The 21189-nt window shown below is 33.5% G+C and overlaps 1 protein-coding gene across 1 annotated transcript in view; it reads left to right on the top strand.

Annotated features, from left to right (window-relative positions):
• Positions 1 to 21189, top strand: part of Dhc36C (Dynein heavy chain at 36C) — a 117334-nt gene that overhangs the window by 90141 nt on the left and 6004 nt on the right. Inside the window, exons 43-53 of the mRNA XM_087149732.1 lie at positions 527 to 805; positions 3581 to 3826; positions 4846 to 5115; positions 6679 to 6831; positions 7083 to 7292; positions 8503 to 8664; positions 11522 to 11710; positions 12852 to 12989; positions 15958 to 16188; positions 18633 to 18785; positions 20377 to 20554. Of these exons, the coding sequence (XP_087005858.1) occupies positions 527 to 805; positions 3581 to 3826; positions 4846 to 5115; positions 6679 to 6831; positions 7083 to 7292; positions 8503 to 8664; positions 11522 to 11710; positions 12852 to 12989; positions 15958 to 16188; positions 18633 to 18785; positions 20377 to 20554 (2209 nt within the window). The remainder of the gene's footprint in view (positions 1 to 526; positions 806 to 3580; positions 3827 to 4845; positions 5116 to 6678; positions 6832 to 7082; positions 7293 to 8502; positions 8665 to 11521; positions 11711 to 12851; positions 12990 to 15957; positions 16189 to 18632; positions 18786 to 20376; positions 20555 to 21189) is intronic.

Below are 21189 nucleotides of genomic sequence, written 5' to 3'. Positions count from 1 at the left end.
CATGGAATTATCTTTGAACAAACGAATTTTATAATTGTGTGCAAAAAAGTTTTCGATATATGGTGAAATACGCTAAAGGTAAAATTACATCAAGGGGTGCAAACTTTGGATCGCTCTCCTGACCAAACTATGGGGACCCTATTTTCCTAATTGTGGCTATTTTGGGGGTCAGAAATCATTTGAAACAAAAGAATGTTTGTTCAAAGAAAGAACGTTTTTGTGCCTGATTTCTTAACTTAAAATATTGTCTGCACAAGTTAACTAGACTATTTTAGGTCACTCCCTCCAACCAATAAGTCCTAGAATGTAAAAATCCAATTATCGGATTAAAAGTAGTCTTCCTTTCACCATTTAGAGGCAATTATGTTTATTTATATTCTAACTCTGATTTACTTCAATTCAATAAAATGTAGTAAAATAAAGTAATTTCAGTAGCCACATACATGTCTATGCATCACACTTTTCACTTGGAATGCATTCTACTAGACTTTAAAAAAAAATTAACAACAGCATCGGTGAATTTCAGGTCTTCGCTGAAGAGACTGAAGCAGAGATAGACAAGACACGGTCTGGGTACAAACCCATCGCTGTCCATTCTTCCATCCTGTTCTTCACAATCGCTGATCTTGCGAGCATTGATCCCATGTACCAGTACTCGTTGCCTTGGTTCATCAACCTCTATGTGAACGCTATTGACAACTCGGAAGTGACAGACAACGTAGAAGAGAGACTCTCCATTCTAAAAGAATTTTTCATGGAGTCTTTGTACGTTAATGTGTGCCGGAGTCTGTTTGAGAAGGACAAGGTTTGTTCATTTTGAAGATAAAATTTAGCGTAACAATTGAAATTAAACGATTCATGTTTTGATAATCCTTTGTAAATAAAATAGGTGTCTCAAAGTTGCACTATTTCCCTACTCTCCACACATTTCAACTCTCCATTACCATATGGTTACGAAAATTCTTGCTTTTTCTCCGCGGCAGTACGTTTCAGAAAAAAGTTGGAATATACTGACTTGGGGGAAAAAAAAGCTAAATTTTTTATATACCATGGTAACGGTGAGAAAAAAATCGTGTAACTTGAGATGCCTATACTATTATTAAAAAAATACAGTATACTCTCGATATCTCGAAGTTGAAAGGACGCTAAAAAAATTTCGAGATAGCGAGTTTTTGAGGTAGCAATCTCAGAACTAAATATGATCTAAAAAGCGAAAAAATGTATTCTAAAGTATTATTCTAAAAAATGGAGTCATGAAACAAAATAACTACTATTAAATAGGTTTGTAATGATACTTAACTATAAGTCTAAGTGCAACAATGATAATTTTTAAGAGTAAGACGAAAATAAATATGCACTAATCAGAAAAGAATTGACTTACAATAATTTTACATTGTGATTTTCCTGGAAAAATTCAATTTTTATTTCGTAAAAAATTCGACTTAACAAGGTCTTAGGAGAAACTCATGGACATAGAAATTCAAATTAACATCATGCGGATATATAATGCAAAAGGGAAAAATATTTTTTGACATAACAAGGTTTCGAAATATCGAGAGTATACCGTAGTATAAGGGCCGTCTAAACATTAAGAACCTACCTAGAGGAGGGGTTCTGTGTTCTGTTTATTTTGACTGACGTGCGAGTAGGAGGGGTATGAGCAATGCCTACGCACGGCATTAAAATCGTATTGTTTTTAAAATGTTTCTTAAAAAGCAAAAAAAAAAAAAAATCGTCAGGAAAAATTTGAAAACAAACAAATCACACTCAGATAAAAATGTCAAAAAATTTGAAATAAAAGTTGGAGAAAGAAAAAATGAAACGAATTTTTTTTCTGCGATTTTCAAAGGTGTAGAATTTGAACTACTGAACGAAAAAGGAAAAGATTCCTAAAACATATTCTTATCAAAGTTTTATTAAATTAATTGAAACCAGAATATTGTTTTTAGCGAAATTGCATTGCTTATTTCAATTTAATCTCAAAATTTGATAAGCTCAAAACAACGATTGTTGCTACTTTCTTACGTAAGCATGGGGAAGGTTTGCGATTTGCTTATTTTTGCTGATTACTAGGAGAAGAATGAGAGACCAAAGTTGTTAAAAACATGCTTACGTAATTGCTACGTGGGTTGGTGCTATTGTATTGAAAATACATAAAAAAAAAACAACTAATGATAATAAAATTAAAGAGAGAGGGGATAATGGCCGAGCAAATCTATATAGGTTTGCACACAACATCATGCTGCAATTTCTGTTTAAACCAGAAGAAGAATACATTTCACAAAAAGACATACCTCTTGCTCTCCATAGAAGTTGTTTTTCACCTACAAGAAAAAAGTTCAATCCACTAGAAGAATAAATCCAATTTATGGGCACTAACACTTTATTATTTTATTCAGATCGTTGAAGTCACAACATTTCGACATCATGGCAATCATGCGGACATCACATAGCACAGTAACTCAGGAATGAGAGAATTTTTTCAACAGAGGTACAACCCGTGGGTATCTGGAGCGGTGGGCAAGACATAGCATCGAAGACACCACAACATGGCGTCGGCCCTGACGCTATCTCAAAAATACTCCCATTTTGGCGTTAACTATATCGAAAGCCATAAATTGACTTTTTAAGATAAGCCATAAATTGACTTTTTGGATTTTGATAAAAAGCTTAAACGAAATCACAATTATAAACTAACTGAGACCACCTCCGACCACCTCCCATGTGCTTACATCAAAGGCCGCCGAAGGTCAAAGCCGTGAAGGACGACAGACAGAAAGGCGAGGGATCAGGGGTCGGCTTAATTTTAGGTCCAATTTTGTAACAAAATCCAAATTAAGTGACACAATGTCACAGTAATATTTGAAAGGTCCCTTTGAGGGATAAAAAGAGTTTCATGAAAGATGCAGACAAATACATTTTTTACATTAGACATGAAGTTGTGATTAAAAAATTTCAAAATTTCTAGGATCCAGCATATTATGAAATAGAAAGTAGCACAACAACTTCTTGCATTAGAAAAATATGACATTAAATACTGGACTCTGATTTTTTGCTTTGTGCGCCCATGATTTGCTGATTTGTAGACCTCCAGTTAAAAAAAGGAAATATATATTGACATCCGAAATAAATAAAAGTGACTTAAACTTTGGTTTCAAAACAATGTATGAGCAACTGATATTCGGCCCTCACTTTAAGACCTAAAATCTTCATTTCCAAAAATTTAAATCACAAAGAAAGTAGTAGACTATCTTCTTATCTCTTCTACCAGAAAATAAGAGAAACCACAAGTATGATGTCAGATACATGAATTTATTGTAATGTTTTAGCATCATTTTGATACACTTTCTGTTGAGGAAGCACATAGTTTGGTCAAAAAATTGAATTAGTCCAAAATTCTTGACCATGATCAGCGAAACCGTCATTTTATTGGAAAATAAATAGCCTACTAATTACCACTGCTTTTTTTTAATTTAAAAACTTTATTTTTTAAATGTTCGTAGTAAAGTGTTTTCACATAATTTGTACTTATGGAAAATGTCTTCAGTAAGCAGTGTGACAGAAAATATTTGTTCCACAGCTATTGTTCTCTTTCCTTTTGTGTGTCAACATTCTGAAAGCGGAAGGAAAAATCGACAATGAGGAGTGGCGATTTCTGCTTACCGGTGGAATAGGTTTGGACAATCCTCACCCGAATCCCCTGCCATGGCTGCCCGGTAAGTCTTGGGACGAGATCTGCCGGCTCAGTGACATGGACAACTTTAGGGGACTCGCCCAATCCATTGTGGAGGAGGAGGCGGCCTTCAGAGCACTTTTTGACAGTCTGGTAAATTATTATAAATTATATATTTCATATCTGTTATTATGGATCATGTGGGAGATTAATACACTAGCTTGAACTGCCCTTAGATTCATAGAAACCTCGCTTGAAGTTGAAACATAAACTTTATTCAAATGCGCCAAATTGCAGATTCCGATGATTATTTTCTAATTGGCTTTCATAAATAAATAAATGACATTTCTAAAAATACAACTTTTTTAACGGACCAGTTACATCAAATGATGATTGTTTCTCATATTCTTTAGAGTTGTTACTGTGAATGTCCGAAATGGGTGGTTGTTGACATCTACCGGTGAATGTTGACAATCACATAGTCGCTTTGGTAAATGGCCGAAATATATACTAGGTCTAGTTAAGTGCCACTGCTCGGTATGCTCGACATCGATGTTTTTTTAAGGTCAAAAGCCACTTCCCGGTGTATATTTGCCCGGTATGCCCTACGTCAATGTTTAAGGTCAAAAGTGTCACTGCTCTGTATACATTTAACCCGTACTCCGAACGCTGATGTTCTTTCCTAATCTATCCTCGGCAGTTATTAAAATATCGAATAAATATAATAATATCAACGAATAAATCAATATCGAATTGGATGTAACAAATATTTCGGACATTCACCAAAGCGTCTATGTGATTGTTGATATTCACCGGTGAAAGATGACATTCTCTTGATTTCGGCCATTCACGATAACAGAGTTAAGATTAAACAAGATGAACTCATTTCTAGTAAATAGAACAAAAAATCTTTAAAATGCCTTTCTATTAGTATTGTGATGTTTTCTAAAGTATAATCATTGCAGTAGACCAGTCACAACAAATTAAAATCATCTCCATAACACTACATCGTTTATTTTGGATAAACGAGGCCAGGGGAGCACCGAATTCTAAAATTCCTTAAAACATTCTATCATAGTTACATGCTACTTTTGAAATATTTCCCAAAATTTAACCGTTGTACCTTAAATGTCATGTCAAAAACCTATTTTCTTTCGTATCATTTGTTCTAGACGCCGGAAGATGAACCTATTCCTGGTGAGTGGAACATCAAGCTGTCGAATTTTCAGAAGTTACTGATTATGCGTTGCGTGCGTTTTGATAAGATGATTCCTGCCGTCCAAAAGTTCGTTCTTGGTAATCTCGGTCAGACATTTATAGAGCCACCTCCATTTGATTTGGGCAAAGCTTTCATGGACAGCAACTGCTGCTCTCCTTTGGTCTTCGTCTTGTCACCTGGTGCCGATCCTACCGCTGCACTCTTAAAATTCGCCGATGACCAGGTATGCCATTCAATTTTATGTAAGGTTATTAACAACACAATGAATTTAAACATAATTTTGCAGAACACTTAAATAGATAGTCGATGACATGGTTTAGTGAGTTATTCTCAAGAGTTTACAGCAAGTACAGTATTCCTCTAATTTTCCGTTGAACATAGGAGTTTTCCTTTTTAATCAGCGATTACCAATATTTTTCGATTATGGAACACTAAAGGATCAACACTGAGTCCGACTTAAGTTTATCAAATATATTGGCCAAAAATGCCAATTTCCCAATCCAGTGTTATGTAATAAAGTTCAACATGATTCACGTCTTTAGAAATTAGCTGTTCGACAAGCTAGAAACAGCTTTTTTCGCCGCATCTTCTCCGAGTACTCAGCCAACTATTTCTGTCATACATTGCCTGTCATACATTGTTCTGTCATTCATTGTAATACATTGTTTTTAATTAGATTTTCTGCAATGGTTTTCCTACATCCTGTAACTTATCAAGAATGAGTTTATTGTATCTCTAGCGATCCGCGAAACAATACAGAGATGCAATTGATGTTAAATGGTTTTTGTGTGTCAGTTAGTTGACATAATTTAGAATGCTAATTAACTTAAAGTTAATCAAGCTGTATCGCACATTGACTTGGTTGAAATATAATACTTTCTCTGATACTTCTTTTACTTAACTTAGATTTATTACTCGTTTATGTATTTTATTGTAAGTGATGTATTTTTGTTTTGTGTACCTGGCAGCTTCGATGCATAATTAGTTTGTTTATGTTCCGCATGGCTTCCTGGCTTTTTTGTGTTAAGTTTCTGTGTAAATATGTAGAAAAAGAATTGAAATCTTTGAGAAAGAATTTAGAATGTGTCACTTCTTAAGAGAACTGAAACTTGACGGGCTTGTCCTACTCGAAATAAAAGGAAAAGAAAATTTTTGCTAACGTAAGCAAATGTCACGCTTCACTAACCAATCAGGATCGAGATACCCACACTGCATTTCCTGTTCAAAAATTTTCTTTTCAGTAATAAATAAAATTTAAAAAAAATCGGAGTTAACTTCAATTAAGCAGGGGAATTATTAGGATGAAAGAATCTCTGGTAATCAAGATTCCATTATATTTTGAAACAAATAGAAGGGCCATCAAATGGAAGAGAACCAAAGCAAATCAGTTGCCAATGTCCTTGAACTGTGAAACACTTCAGTAAATTAAAAGGTACTCTTCCTCAAGAAAGAGGTTCCATTGAAAGCTATTTTTAATATAGTCTCCGAGAGAATTAAAAAAATACTGATATGTCAAGACCTGCTATCTTAAAATATCGATTTATTACAAAATTTAATGATAACTACTGTGGACGATAACTATTAACATTTATCGTGGACGATATTTATAAAGAGTGATATCTATTAATATTTATTATTATGACTCATTATCATGACTTCCCTCGTGAGATTATATTTTAAATAACACTTCAGCAATAACTTTAAAAAATATTTAATAATTTAGGATCTATTGTTATATTGCATAGATCTGCTATAAATACTTTCTTAACATTATGTATATATTTAGGGTTTCAGTGGATATCGCTTGAATTCACTTTCATTGGGACAAGGGCAAGGTCCTATAGCCATGAAACTCATCGAAGACGGTAGATCCTTGGGCTCTTGGGTTGTCTTACAAAACTGTCATCTTGCAAAGTCATGGATGCCCACTCTTGAAAAGGTAAAATACCTTTTCTAATATAATTGAGTGCTTAACAGTAATACAGTACAGTATACATACAGTGCTATACATATACAGAAATAAATAATAATAAATTGTCTTTCGCATCAAGGTAATTTAAGAGTTCAGAGTGGATAAAGACATGTTATTGTAATTTGAGTAAATCAGCTTTAACCGATGTAGCGCTACAGTATGTCCAATCACATAACCTAACCCATTTTTCTAGACTGTCAATATTTCATTATTTTTAGGTTTGCGAGGAATTGACAACTGAAAATACTCATCAGGATTTCAGGCTGTGGCTGACATCGTATCCCGCTGCTCATTTCCCTGTAATGGTTCTTCAGAACTCGGTGAAAATGACGAATGAACCTCCAAAAGGTCTCAAGGCCAACATTATTCGCTCTTACCTCAGTGATCCCCTCTGCGAATCAGAATTCTTTGATGGCTGCATGCAACCAGTAAGTGTTAATTACTCCTTGATTCACAAGTTGAGGCAATCACTGTGAATCATAACTGAAGACGCGAATAGTGCAGTAAGGTATCACTTTAAATTACTTTTGATCGGATTTTCACTCACTAGGATGCATAATAGTTTAAAGATAGTTTAAAATAGTAATAGTTTAAAGAGCAAATTTAATAATAGTTTAAATCATAATAGTTTAAAGAGCTTATTTTAAATATGTTATTTAAGTAGTGATAAATTAAGTTGTAAAACGTACTTTCGCTTGACAAACATACCATTTTTTTAATGGATTTTGTACCCTTAAAATAAAGTTTCGATAGACAGATCAATGTAATGTTTATTTTTGTGACCCATCAATGTAATTTTAACACTTTGGGTCCTTGAATGTGTTTTTAGAACTGATTTTAAAAACCCCGTCTATGAAACTCATTTACATAAGGGTGATTTCTTGCATTAAATATTTATTTTTTAATTTCGTAATGAGCGAAAAATTTTTGACTATAAAATACAAATTTTTTTTAAATGTTTGTGCTGAAATAGTATGTATATATCTCCTGTTATTTTATATAAAGTATCACTTATTTATTAGCATGTTAATGCATGTTCTTTTAACTATGCATCTTGGTTCATAAAAAATAGGCTATAAAATTTAATAGTTTTTAAGTTTGTTATCTTTTTCTTTCTATTCTTTAAGTCTATAACACTCTTCTCGCCATTGTTTTAGATATTTAATCATTCTGGACAGTAAGAAACTATGTATGTGGTGTCCTTACCCAATTATAAGTTACATTTACTGATTTCTTATTCGTTGCTTGCATCATTTGTTCCATATTATTTGAGAAAATATGTTGACAGCGTTAGGATTTTATGAATAAATAGATGTGTCATGACTGGGGTGAATTACTTTAACTTTTTTTAATACCTGTCCCTTAAATTTTATTGTACAATAGAAAAAGTTGGAAAAAAATTAAGCACCTACTGTAAGTTCTTTTCGTGTTGTCAGAGACTAGTTTTTGTTCAAAAATGCGAAGCACTCTAACATTAAAATCACAAACAGAGAACATTTGAATTTTAGCCTAGGTAAGTTGAAAAATTCTAATTTGCATCTGCTTGGAACATATTATTTGGCGCAGTTATCATAGTAAAACTTTTGAATAGAAAGTCCTCAAACATTACTATTAATTTCCCAATGAACACTTTTTCAGACAGTGTTCAAGAAACTTTTGTATTCACTGACATTCTTCCACGCTTTGGTTCAAGAGAGACGAAAATTCGGTCCTTTGGGTTGGAATATTCCTTATGAGTTCAACGAAACGGATCTAAGAATTAGCGCCAAACAACTATCCAGATTTTTGAATCAATATCCTGTAAGTGTTGTTGTTTGTTTTCTTTCCTTTCTTTTTTTAATAATTAATGCTCCTTTCTCATTGTTTAACATATTTGTCTCAAAAAAAGTCACCTTTTCTGCACTGTAGCCCAAAGTTCTGATAAGCTGCCTATAGCAACAAAAATCAAATTTTGTTCTATCAGTTTTCTGAAATTCTATTTTAGCATGCGTAGCATTAGCAATAGAAAGAAATTAGTTGACAAGTCATGTTTCTCGAAATTTATAGATGTTGTTTTTTCAATTGCATGGCAGTAATAGCTACTCTTCAAATGAATTTCTAGAATTTTTGTACGCATTATGAGTTACACATTAAATAATCAGGGGAAAATACGAAAAACACTATCAAAATCCAACGACTTACTTCTGAGAAAAACTGAACTGAAAATATCAAAACCTATTATAATTGTCTGAGGAAGAATTATACACTGGTTATCATAAATTAAGGAAAAATCACAAAAATAGCGATAACTCTTTCAAAAGTAAGCCAAACCGTGCAAAATTTGCATATGTTGTCCACTAAGAGTAGCTGAGTAAAATTGCAATATGCAAATTAGTGGCGCTGCACTCGGCTTACGTCATCTGCCTGGAGCATAAAAGTCCAAGTTTGAGAGAAAGCACACAAATTTTACTGTGATTGCGACATTGAAAATCTCTGAGATAGCCAATTCGTAATAATGACCTCTAGGCATCATTTGCCTGAAGAACTACGATGGAGAGCCATCGGGAGACTAGAGGCAGGGCAGAGTCAATCAGAAGTGGCCAGATGGCTAAATGTGAGTCCATCTGTGGTTCATAGACTTTGGAGGCAATTTCAAACCACAGATTCGGCATCTAGGAGGTTCAGTCAAGGACGGCCAACTGTTACGACCAGTGCCGATGATCGATATTTGACATTAAGTGCACGCAGGAATAGAACCGCTACTCCGACACATCTTAGATCCTCTCTTGCTGCAGCCACCGGAAGGTTGGTGTCAACGTCAACTGTGCGCAGAAGGCTCCACGAAGGTGGTCTGTATGCGAGACGACCAGCCATTTGCGTGCCGCTCACATCACGCCATAGGAGAGACCGTTTGCAGTGGGCCCGACAACATGTCCACTGGACGTCAGATCAATGGAGGCCTGTTCTCTTTACGGATGAGTCCAGGTTTAGTCTAGAAAGTGACAGTAGACGTTATTTGATATGGAGAGAACCTGGGACCCGTTATCATCCATCAAACATCCGTGAAAGAGATGCATACGGAAGAGGCAGTGTCTGTGTTTGGGGAGGCATATCCTTAGGAGGGCGCACATACCTCCATGTCTTTCCAAGGGGAACCGTGAATGCTCAGGTTTATCGAGACAACATCCTTGATGCTTATGTGCGCCCATATGCCGGGGCAATTGGTGATTGCTTCCTGTTACAGGACGATAATGCAAGACCACACAGAGCTCGCATTGTTGATGATTATCTTCAACAGGAAACAATTACTCGCATGGAGTGGCCAGCTCGATCCCCGGACTTGAATCCTATCGAGCACGTTTGGGATGCTCTAGGGAGGCGTGTATCTGCCATCAATCCGCCCCCTCAGACCCTTGCCACGCTTGCAACTGCTTTACAAGAGCAATGGCTCTCACTTCCTATTGAACTGATAGACCGCATAATTGAAAGCATCACACATCGCTGTTTGTGCTGTATTGCTTCTAGAGGCAATCATATTCCATATTAAAGGTACTTTTTCTATTGCAAACCGATAATTCCAATTTGTTTATTTTATACATGTGCTAATTTCTATACTACTATTAATGTCTGATAATTTCTTTTTATGTTGTTTAATACCTTACTATGTGTTGTATATTGTGGGTAAGTTTCATAAAATTCCATGTGTAATTTCTTGAGTTATCGCGATTTTTGTGAATTTTCCTTAATTTATGATAACCAGTGTAGTTCTTCACCTTCAAGTTTCATCACACAATCAAACTGGTTTTGAAGTTTTTTACCTTCCATTCTACAACAGTGATATGTCACTTTAGTATTTTCCTTACTTAATTTTTAATTTAAGTAAGGCTGTGAACCATACTATTTTCTCATCTCTGTATTTAATTTGGATTCTTTAAACACACCGGAAAAAAACACAATCATTACGGAATGCTCTGTATCTATTAAACTTCGTTCTTTTTAAAAATAATTTCAAATTTTATTTTTAGTTTGGTTTACATGCATATTTAAGAACGTTGCTGGAAATATATTTTTTTTCAATATACAGTGAAAATGAAGTTTTTTTGTGCTGCTTTTGAATGAAGCTGAAAAACGTGAATAAAACACAAATAATGGCGCAAAAATCAATATGTTGTAGTTTCGGTTCTATTTACTATCCTTGGTCCTTGTTTATAGAACCGAAACTAAAGCATATTTTTTTAAAAAGGAGATACATTGTGCTGCGCAGAAGAGTAAGTCAAAAACATGGTGGATATACTCAATACTCAAAAACACTTCCTCAGTTTCGAAACACCAAGTGACAGTAGAAAAATAACGAGACAAACAAGTGCAGTGTGGTTTATTCACTAAGGAAAGAGCTACATTTATTTGCTCTTTTTTCACGTTTTTTCTTTTACTTCAATTAAATAGAATGTCTTTTTTTATGACATTATTTGTATTTTATTCACGTTGATCAGGGCCAGCAGGAAATTTTTTTTTTTAACAAATTCGCAACAACTACAGGAAGAAAGATTTTATTAGCTGTCACTGAAAGCAGTTAAAGATTACTATAAGGTAAATTATGAATGAAGTAATTATTTTGTGGAAAATATATTTGCACGTAAAATTATTATTTTTTTCATGCAAAACTTTGTGATTGTAGGATGAGATTCCTTTCGATGCCCTGAAATACCTGACCGGTGAGTGTAATTACGGAGGACGTGTGACCGATGATTGGGACAGGAGGACACTCAACACCCTTCTCACGAAATTCTACTGCAAGGAATCTGTCTTCGATGACAATTACCGATTTGATACAGCTGGAATATATTATTCTCCTCCAGAAGGATCAGTAAGAGCTTATTTCATTCATTATTCTGATTTTTAATTTATCTGATATTAATTTCCAATCATTTTTTTAAAAGTAAATTGTAAACCATAGATTTCCTTTAAAGTAATTTTTTTTTCCTTTGAAAAACTGTCCATTCCTTCAGAAAATATTTTATTTTTATTTTATAACCGCAGATGAGCAGCAGACCCGATTTTGGGTTTATGACTACTCATGTTCAAATCTGTAGCCTTTTTCATTTTGATCCCAATTCAGAAGACAAGGGAACTCCTGGATCAAGTATTGGGAGAAATTTGCCTAGATCACTGAACTGATTCTGCCATGTAAAGTATCAGTGATCTAGATCACTGATAATTAACATGGTAGAAAATTTATAACGCCATCTTCTTCCTGAAAAATACCACTAATAATTTTTTGTATCATTTTAAATCTTTTAAAATTCTGGTTATGATACTTTTCCATAACCATGCTTTTAAGTTGTTGACCCAAGAATGAATAACGGAATTTTTTATACTAATTTTGATAAAAATAACTTAGCCGCAAGATTTTTAAATGCTTGTATAAATTCAACTTATCACTTTGCATATTAAATCGAATATTTTTCTTATACATTATAAAAAATTTGAAGAGGTCGTTTATGATTGTTATTATATCTACATGTTTTTTTTAGTTAAACGTATACTGAGTAAAACATATTTCAAAATCAAATCAGGGAGACATATTTTCCCAGTTCAACAATAAGAAATCCAAAGTTTATTTCGATAACATCCCTTTTAATTATTTTACTAAAGGGATAATACATAAATAATACAAATAAGTAATCTTGAAAATATTTTTAAAACTTCTTTATCGAATGTGAGAGAAAAGTAAACAAAACTTTTAAAGTTCTTGACTAGTTTAGATAACACGACTGTCGAACTTTGTGAAGGATTCATCTTTATGGTAAAATAATTCGTGAAAAAACCGCGTTTACGATAAAATGATTCGCGTAGAGTTGATGGAATCCCATTTCTTCCAAATAATTTCCTGTACACACACTTTTTTATAACTATTTTGTAATATTTACAAAACTTCTGGTTTTGGGGCCTTGAAGCGTCAGTTCTGTCACCGTGTATCATTGAATTTATTTGAATTTGCGTTTCAGTATCAATCTTACTTGGATTATACCAATTCCTTGCCACTCGTTGCCAAACCTGACGTTTTTGGTATGCACCCGAATGCTGAAATCACCAAAGATCAACAAGAGACCAATCTACTTTTTGATAGCATCCTTCTCACTCAGGTACTATACAAGTTTTTATTTTGTCACGTGAAAAAATATAACCACACAAGTTTGTTTTGAGTATTTTTAAATTTTGATCTACGCTGGTATTAGAAATTAAGAAAATTTGCAGACTGGATCGATTATCTCTAGAAACTACTCGACCGATTGTCATTAAAATTTGAATATGTACATACATTTATACAATATGATTCAACAATTGTAATACACACGCATGATCATGCGTAACACTCGTTGGAGTCTGAAGGTATGAAACTGCCACATCACAATTCAGGACAATTGCCACAGGAAATAATAAACTGCCTTATTTCAAGTATGAAATCACGCTGCAAATCCTGTATATCTGTAAGAGGGGACCATACCCCCTATTAACCTAATTTTTTATGCGTGTGTATTTCAATCACTGAATGGTTATTTGTTTCATATTGTATAAATGTATGTACAGATCAAATTTCATTAAAATCGGTCCAGGAGTTCCGGAGATAATCGACTTAGTCTGCAAATTCTCTTTATTCCTTACATCAGTGTATTATTAATAATTCAAATCACTTAAGTTAGTTAAACATAGAAATTGAAATATTAGATTTTTATTCTTAGAATGTTCCAAAAAGTTAAAATATTTTGTTTACATGCATGTTACTTATCATCTAAATCTAATGACTAAATAATATTTTATTTCATTTACTTAGTTCAATTTTTCCAGTCTTATTAACTAGGGATGCTTTTATTCAAAAAAAATCACTTCCTTTTAGTATTTTTTGCTAATACCCCTCTCAAAAAAGGATACATTATATGCTTTGAAATTGTAATGACACGTTTTTATAATTGTGCAATATAAGAATTTATTTTTTAAATATTTTATATCTTTTTTACATTTCCAAAAATTATTTGTGTTGCAAATATAAATTCAGAAAATTTCTGTGTTAAAGTATTGTAAGATATTTGTGATTTTTATTATGATGAATGACATTAACTAATATATTCAATTCAAATCAAGTTTTAAAATATGTTCCTTCTGTGAATTAAAATGTACTGCAACGTCAATTTTTTTTTTTGAAGAAAAAGAAAAATGACATGATTTGTGTTTCCTTTTTGGTGTTCCTTAAAGGCAATATTCCACACATTTTCAAAACACTTTTTTAAATTAAATTAAGTAAATACAAACTAAGGACCTCAATAAATATATTAAGGCAAGAAAAAAAAACACTATCAAACGCGTATGAATAACTATCGAAGTCGACCGCAGAGAAGATAGAATTAAAGTTATTAGGGCCAGTTTGATTGTTAGTTGAAAGGCATCATTTTTCAGTTTTATTTGATGATGTTATTTATTTTTAATACTTTGCGTTCCACATTTTACTGTTATTGATCTTTTCATTCGTCAGATTTTATTAATTTGTGATATAACTTCTTTGTGTATTGGAAAGGATTCTAAATATATATGTCTTGTACAAGTCGTTGAACGGCCGACCCAATTTTTTGGGTTTACGACTATTAATGTTCAATTCCGCAGCCTTGTCATTTTGAACCCAATCCATAAGAAAAGGGAGCTCCTGGATCAAGTATTGGGAGAAATTTGTCTTCCGACTATTTGATGGAACTAACCCGCATTTGCGTTACATGAAGAAGAAAACCGCGAGAACCTCCCATGGTTAGCTTGACGTCAAGGGGACTCTAACCCCTGATCCACTGAGGATATTTTACGTCAGTACTGGAGTTGGTGCAACCCAGATGCGGAATTCATATCGACCAGTCATCGCTGGGATTTGAACCCAGTTCATTTCATTGGAAGGCAAACGCTATATTCCATAAATCGTTGCAACCCAAATATCTGTGTTAAGAATGCTGATCAAATGTATGAATTCGATGCTGTATTTCTTGCACAAAATAATAGTTAACCAGTTAATGATGAAGCAACAAAAGGCATACTCTTTCTAATCTCTCAAAATGAATAAACAGGTAATTTTCGATTTTTGACTTCCTGACTTGAATAACGATTGTTCGGAGTTTGGAATTTTTTTTAATTTTTTCTCTCTTTTCTATAAATTTTTATTCTTAATGTGCACTGCGCGAAATAAAAAATGTACCACCCTAAATAACTTTTGATAAAAATAATCGGACCTTCACGTTTTAGGACTCAGTCTTAATGGCTCAAGGGGATGACTTCAAATATGCTAATTAATAAGTGCAGAGGATATTTTAAATTGCGAAATCACACACAAAAACGTACTATCGCTTAATAAAAATAATTTTTTTCCCCGACAGATTTGAAATTTTTGATCCCCAAAATATAGGGAGTAGCCGCAATTCAGAAAATTTGGTTCCAATAGTTCGGTGAGGAGAGCACATCAAAGTTTAGACTGCTTAATGTTAATTGTACTTTTTGAGTATTTCGTAAGTTTGCTAAAGTTTGGAGCGAACTGAAAAATTTTTGCACACATTTGTAAAATTCGCTTAGCCAAAGATAATTCCATGCAATAAATAAATTTTTTTAAGTATTTATTATTTTTTAATTATTCTATTTAATAATAGTCGAAAAAAAACTTTATTGTAAGGAAGGAAATTTTTTTACATCATTTCTGAGTATTTAATTTTATATGGAGAAATACAAAATTTGAGGGAATTCGGTTGAATAGTTCTCGAGAAATCAAATTCTAAAAATACGACTTTTTCAAAATTTAATTTCTCAATAAAAATGTGTCTGATTTTGTAACTTAAAATATCATCTGCACTTGTAAATTGGATCATTTGAAGTCACCCCACCCCCTCGAACCATTAAGATTGACACTTAGTTCGTGAAAATCTAATCATTAGAACGAAAGTTATTCAGGGTGATTCGTTTTTTTTTTTGTGTGTGGACTGTACAGGGCTAGTTACAGAACTCCTTGTGAAATTGCAATGACCAACTTCTACTAAGTATAAGACGTAAATCTTAATAGCTTGTTTTTTTCCTTCATGCATCCTGCAGGCTCGTGTGTCAGGAAGTAGCGGTCAGTCTTCGGAAAGCATGGTTGAAGAAGTTGCATCGGACATATTGGATCGTCTCCCAGGAAATTTCGACATAGGCCAGGCTCTGCTCAAATATCCGACTATGTACCAACAGAGTATGAACACAGTCCTCGTGCAGGAGATGGGAAGATTCAATTCACTACTCACCACCATACGAAATTCTCTTGTAAACACTAAAAAGGCAATCAAGGTAAAATTCTTTAGTCATTCATTAGCAATTCTAATACTGATCTTAAGAAGAGCGTGCAGCCCACAAGGAGAAACACTAAGTGTATTGAATCCCATTAAGAAACGGATTGTTGTCAAAATTGCCCAGAAGACAAAAGCATTTGCTGATGGTCAATTGATTCAGTTAAGCGTCATGTGTTGAATTCAGTTAGGAGATAGAGTGCTCGCCTTCCCCTGAGGTGAACCGAATTCAAATCCCAGCGATGGCTGATTGGTACGAATTCCGCATCCGGCTTGCACCGACCACAGTGCTGCCGCAAAACATCCTCAGTGGTAGACGTAACATGGGTTAGAGCTCCCTTACCGTCAGGCTGACCAAGAGAGATTTTTGTGGTTTTTCTCTCCATGTAAAGCAAATGTGGGTTAGTTTCATCAAAAAGTCTTCGACGAAGGCCAATTTCTCCCCATACTTGATCCAGGAGTTCCCTTGTCTTCTGGATTTTGTTCAAAATTACAAGTTGAACATTACAAAATTAAGAGGAGAACATTAGCAGTCGTAAACCCAAAACAGGGTCGGCTGTTCGACGACGGTTATAAAATAAAATAAAATGTTCAATACTACAATATTGTAAATTTTTGCCCTACCAAAAAGAAAAAAAATACTTTTACATTAAGTCCTCTTTTTCAACTCAATCGTCTTTGCTGATAACTTTTTCAGTGAAAATAAGCTGCATTTGCATTGTGAAAAAAATACCACGGAAATCTTCCATATTTAATCTGACAGCAAAGAGACTTACTAAGGTTATATCTACCACTGTGCATTTTTTACTGCCGTGCAGAGGTCGGTGCATGCCGAGGGCATTATACAAACTGATCAACCATCTCTGTGGTATAAATATGTGTCGATCGTCTCATCAGAATGTGCGCGCTATATGCCCTGAGCCACCTTGAAGACAAGTTCATAAAAATCGAATAAACAATATAAACAGTAAATCTGACGTTTGTTTTCCTCTAAGAAAGCAAACCTTCAAATATTTTGTTATAAATATGGGAAAATTAACTCTTTAATTTTACACAACTGTTATTCAAAGATATTCATATACCTGGGAAATGTCTGTATAATTTTTTTTTATATTCGAACTTTAAAAAAACAAATTTGCTGACTATTTTTAATTTTTGTTATTCCTCCTACATTTAATCCTCTTGAATTTCTTAATACTACAGCTTAAATAGTCGTGAGGGTTTGTTGGCTATTGACAGGCTGGCTCGCGATCACACCTCAAGACGTGATGAGATTTAAGCAGGACTCCTTTGCCAATGTGTTATGTTATTGAAAAAGCATATTTATATCGAATTTTTTTAAATAAATTATTTTAGTTGGTATGTGATATTTATTGTTCAAAGTGAAAACTGTTCTTTTATTTTGAGTTTTATGTATATACGCATAGATATTTGAGAAATGTGAAATTTTGTTGTGTCCAGGACCGGATTAAGCGTACGCGGGGCCCTTGGCCATTCAAATTTTTGGGTCCCTTAGATTGCATTCTTTTCTCATATATTTTTTGTTTATTCAAATATAAAAGTATTTATACACCTTTTCAGTTAAGAAAGCATATTTATAATTAAAATAAATAGTAATAAATAAAATTTTACTTTATTTTATTAAATTAGAACTAAAAAATAATCATAAGATTTTGAAAAAAATTGAAAAGTCATTGTTTTTCTCAATTTTTTAAAATTTATTTTTAAAGAAAAACCATTTTAAGGGGGCCCTTAATCATTGGAGGCCCCAGGCCATGGCCTAGTCTGGCCTAATGGGTAATCCAGCCCTGGTTGGTTGTGTCCCTGCATGTCTCCGGCAAATGTGTACAAGTGACAGGAAAGATTTTGCACATTACTGCAAGCCTGTGGGAGTTATTGTCTTGATCCGAGACACCCTCACCTCCTTCTGGAATGGACCGATCGTCTCCCAGCGAGATTAAACTTTTGATGACTATTTTTAAATAAGCCATTATCACTTTGTTTAGAGTATTCGGTTTTTCTTTTAACTGTACTTTGTATTTTTGATTTTAAAAGAGGCGCATGAAACTTTAAAACTTACAAGAATGTGCAAGCAGAACACTTTCATCGCGGCATCTCACCCTTTGAGCTAAAATGTTTTTTAAAAAAAAAGCAAATTTATTTAAAACTTGTGCTTTTTACTTTAAAAATTAATAACCAATTGAAACCAATAAAAACTCTCACTTTGCGTTTACAGTCATAAAAATAATAAAATAAAAATAATAATCTATACTAAATCTTTGTAAATGAGTCGCTGGAAATGCTGCTATAATATTAAAAAACTTTGTGTAAAGAACGAGTTATGTCGTCTGTAGCGCACAGTGAATATTCCTAGAAGACGAGTTATCTCGTCCTTCGCAATGAATGAAATAAGAATCTCTTTAACTTTAATTTATTCCTTGTCAGGGATTAGTAGTGATGTCATGTGAGTTGGAGCAAGTGGTGGAAAGCATTTTGAAAGGTAAGATTCCCAACATGTGGATGAGTAAATCCTACCCCTCCCTCAAGCCTCTCGGCAGTTACATTGCAGATTTCTTTCAAAGACTCAAATTCCTCCAGGTAAGACAATTTGAATCATTGTGTGTTTATTTTATTGAAATGGAAAATGATAACACAAATATGATGAACACTATTAATTGGAAATTTACTGTGTGTATATATATATATACAGTAAATTTTCAATTATAGTGTTCATCATATTTGTGTTATCATTTTCCATAAATTTCCAATAAAATGATTCAATATTTGTAACAGTATTTAGTAGCTACCCTGTAGTTGTTTGTAGCAGTAATAATTACAAGTTACAATTAATAAATAAATGAATATTAAGCCACAAGCAAAAATGTACCTTTATTTAATCATAGCCTATTATATTCATTCGATTTTTGTCAAACACGTGTTCAAAACGCGTTTTAAATGAGTTCAGTAAGGTTTTTATTGAATTATATTACTTTAGCTCAGTTCTTACTCACAATTTCCTAGTCTTTCCAAACATAATAATAATTTTTTGCAGTTCTTTCACCAGTATTGGGTAAATTGATTATACGGCACTAATTAGTATATATTTTCTTCTTTTTTTCGCGTATGAAAAGTTTCGTTTATCCGTTCTATTACATTTACCCACCGAAATGTGCGTTGTTTCAAGTAGGGTAACTTAAATTACAATCATCCGCTATCTGAAGTACGATGAAACAATATGATAAGTTATTGGCATGCCATCAAGTAAGATTGCATGGTGAAACTTATTTCTGATGTGTATTATTTCAATAGAGTGAAACCTCCTGGAAAGACCACCTCTACGTAGCGACCACTTCTGGGAGGCACGGAATTTTTTCCATGAACTTTGTGCTGAAGGAAACCTTTAAGGAAAGACCATTGAGACCTCTCCCATCGATCAGGCATACATCTGAACCAAATTTGGTAAAGGTCAAATAAGGAAACATGAAGAAACATTAAAACAAAAAATGTAACAAAAGAAATAAGTTGATTAAAATGCATTCAAAATATATGAGTGAAGCTCTTATTTAGAGTGCTCTTTTTGACGATACAATCTCATGTTGTAGAAAGAGTTCACTGAAGACATAGCCATCAATGATTTACTTTCAGAGTGGAAAGTTAAATTTAAGAAAGTTATTTAAAAAAACAAGCATCTAAAAAAAATGAATAAACCTCTTATTTTTTAAAACCTCTTATTTATTTTTTATGATATAAAATGAAATGCAAACTTGAACAAAAAACATAGTTTATTTATTTAATTAAAATAGCTTTAAAGATAGTTTATTTATTTAAAATAACTTCATCCTTCATATTTGGTAAATTTGTTTTTATATATAATTATATCAATTGGAATCATTTTTATAGAAGCTAAATTTTATTCATGGATCCGTCTTTTCATGACGACAACAGAAGTAACGTTTCCACACCAAGAAAACACTGACTAAAATTAAAATAGTTTGCAAAAAATCGTGTTCCTTCAAAAACAAATTTAAAGTCAATGGAAGTTAACCTCTAAGAATGTCCATCAACGACCCTTTTGGAACGCTCCCGAGAGGTTTCACTGTATATACTTTTTCCCAATAAACTTTTCACGAATCCAGTGCATGGAGTGAATTTTAAAATTAATTTTTTACTGTTTCAATCAAATTGACAGGATTGGTTTGACAATGGACCACCAAACGTGTTTTGGATATCTGGTTTCTACTTCACCCAAGCTTTCTTAACAGGAAGTCAGCAAAATTATGCCAGAAAATACACAATTCCGGTGGATCTCCTAATATTTGATTATGAAATACTCGAAGATGTACCTTATTCCGAGCCACCAAACGACGGTAAGAATTTATTTTTTCGTGTTCTGTGCCACATTTACTATTATCAGAACCAATGGACGGTTAAGACCCCAGCTTTGAAAGATTAAGTTGCTTTTCGAGAGCTTTGCTTAAAAGAAGTCTAATCTAGTGCTACTTTATGTATACCTGCACACTAGCCATGTATCAATATAACCTATAGATTAAAACCAATTATTAATTATAACCATTTTAAAACCAATAATTTTACTTTGTATTGAGCATATTCTGCAACAATCCTTCGTAAGTTATATGTTATTATGGTAGTTATTAAACTGCTGTTTGTAGAAAATGCAACACCATGAAAGAATCATCAGAATCAAATGAAATTTAATGCAGAAACGACTTGTACTGATACAAATAAATGATGAAATTTTCAAAACAAAAGAAACAAATTAAGCGTCCGAAATCAGTATTTGGTGCAGCCACCACGCGCTGCAATAAGTGCTGCTATACGACGTGGCATGGAGTCAAACAGATGTTGAGTATCTGCTTGAGGAAGAGAATTCCATATCGCTTGTATGCGCAACCAAAGTTCGTCTTTGGAAACTGCAGGACGCGGATCACGAGTGAGACGCCGACCAACCATATCCCACACGTGCTCAATAGGCGACATATCC

The sequence above is a fragment of the Parasteatoda tepidariorum genome, chromosome 8 (assembly GCF_982258835.1).
Source record: "Parasteatoda tepidariorum strain Cologne lab strain chromosome 8, Ptep-v5.0, whole genome shotgun sequence".
NCBI lineage: Eukaryota > Metazoa > Arthropoda > Arachnida > Araneae > Theridiidae > Parasteatoda > Parasteatoda tepidariorum.
The sequence above is the reverse complement of the archived record's forward strand: the minus strand, read 5'-3'. Positions and strand labels throughout refer to the sequence as shown.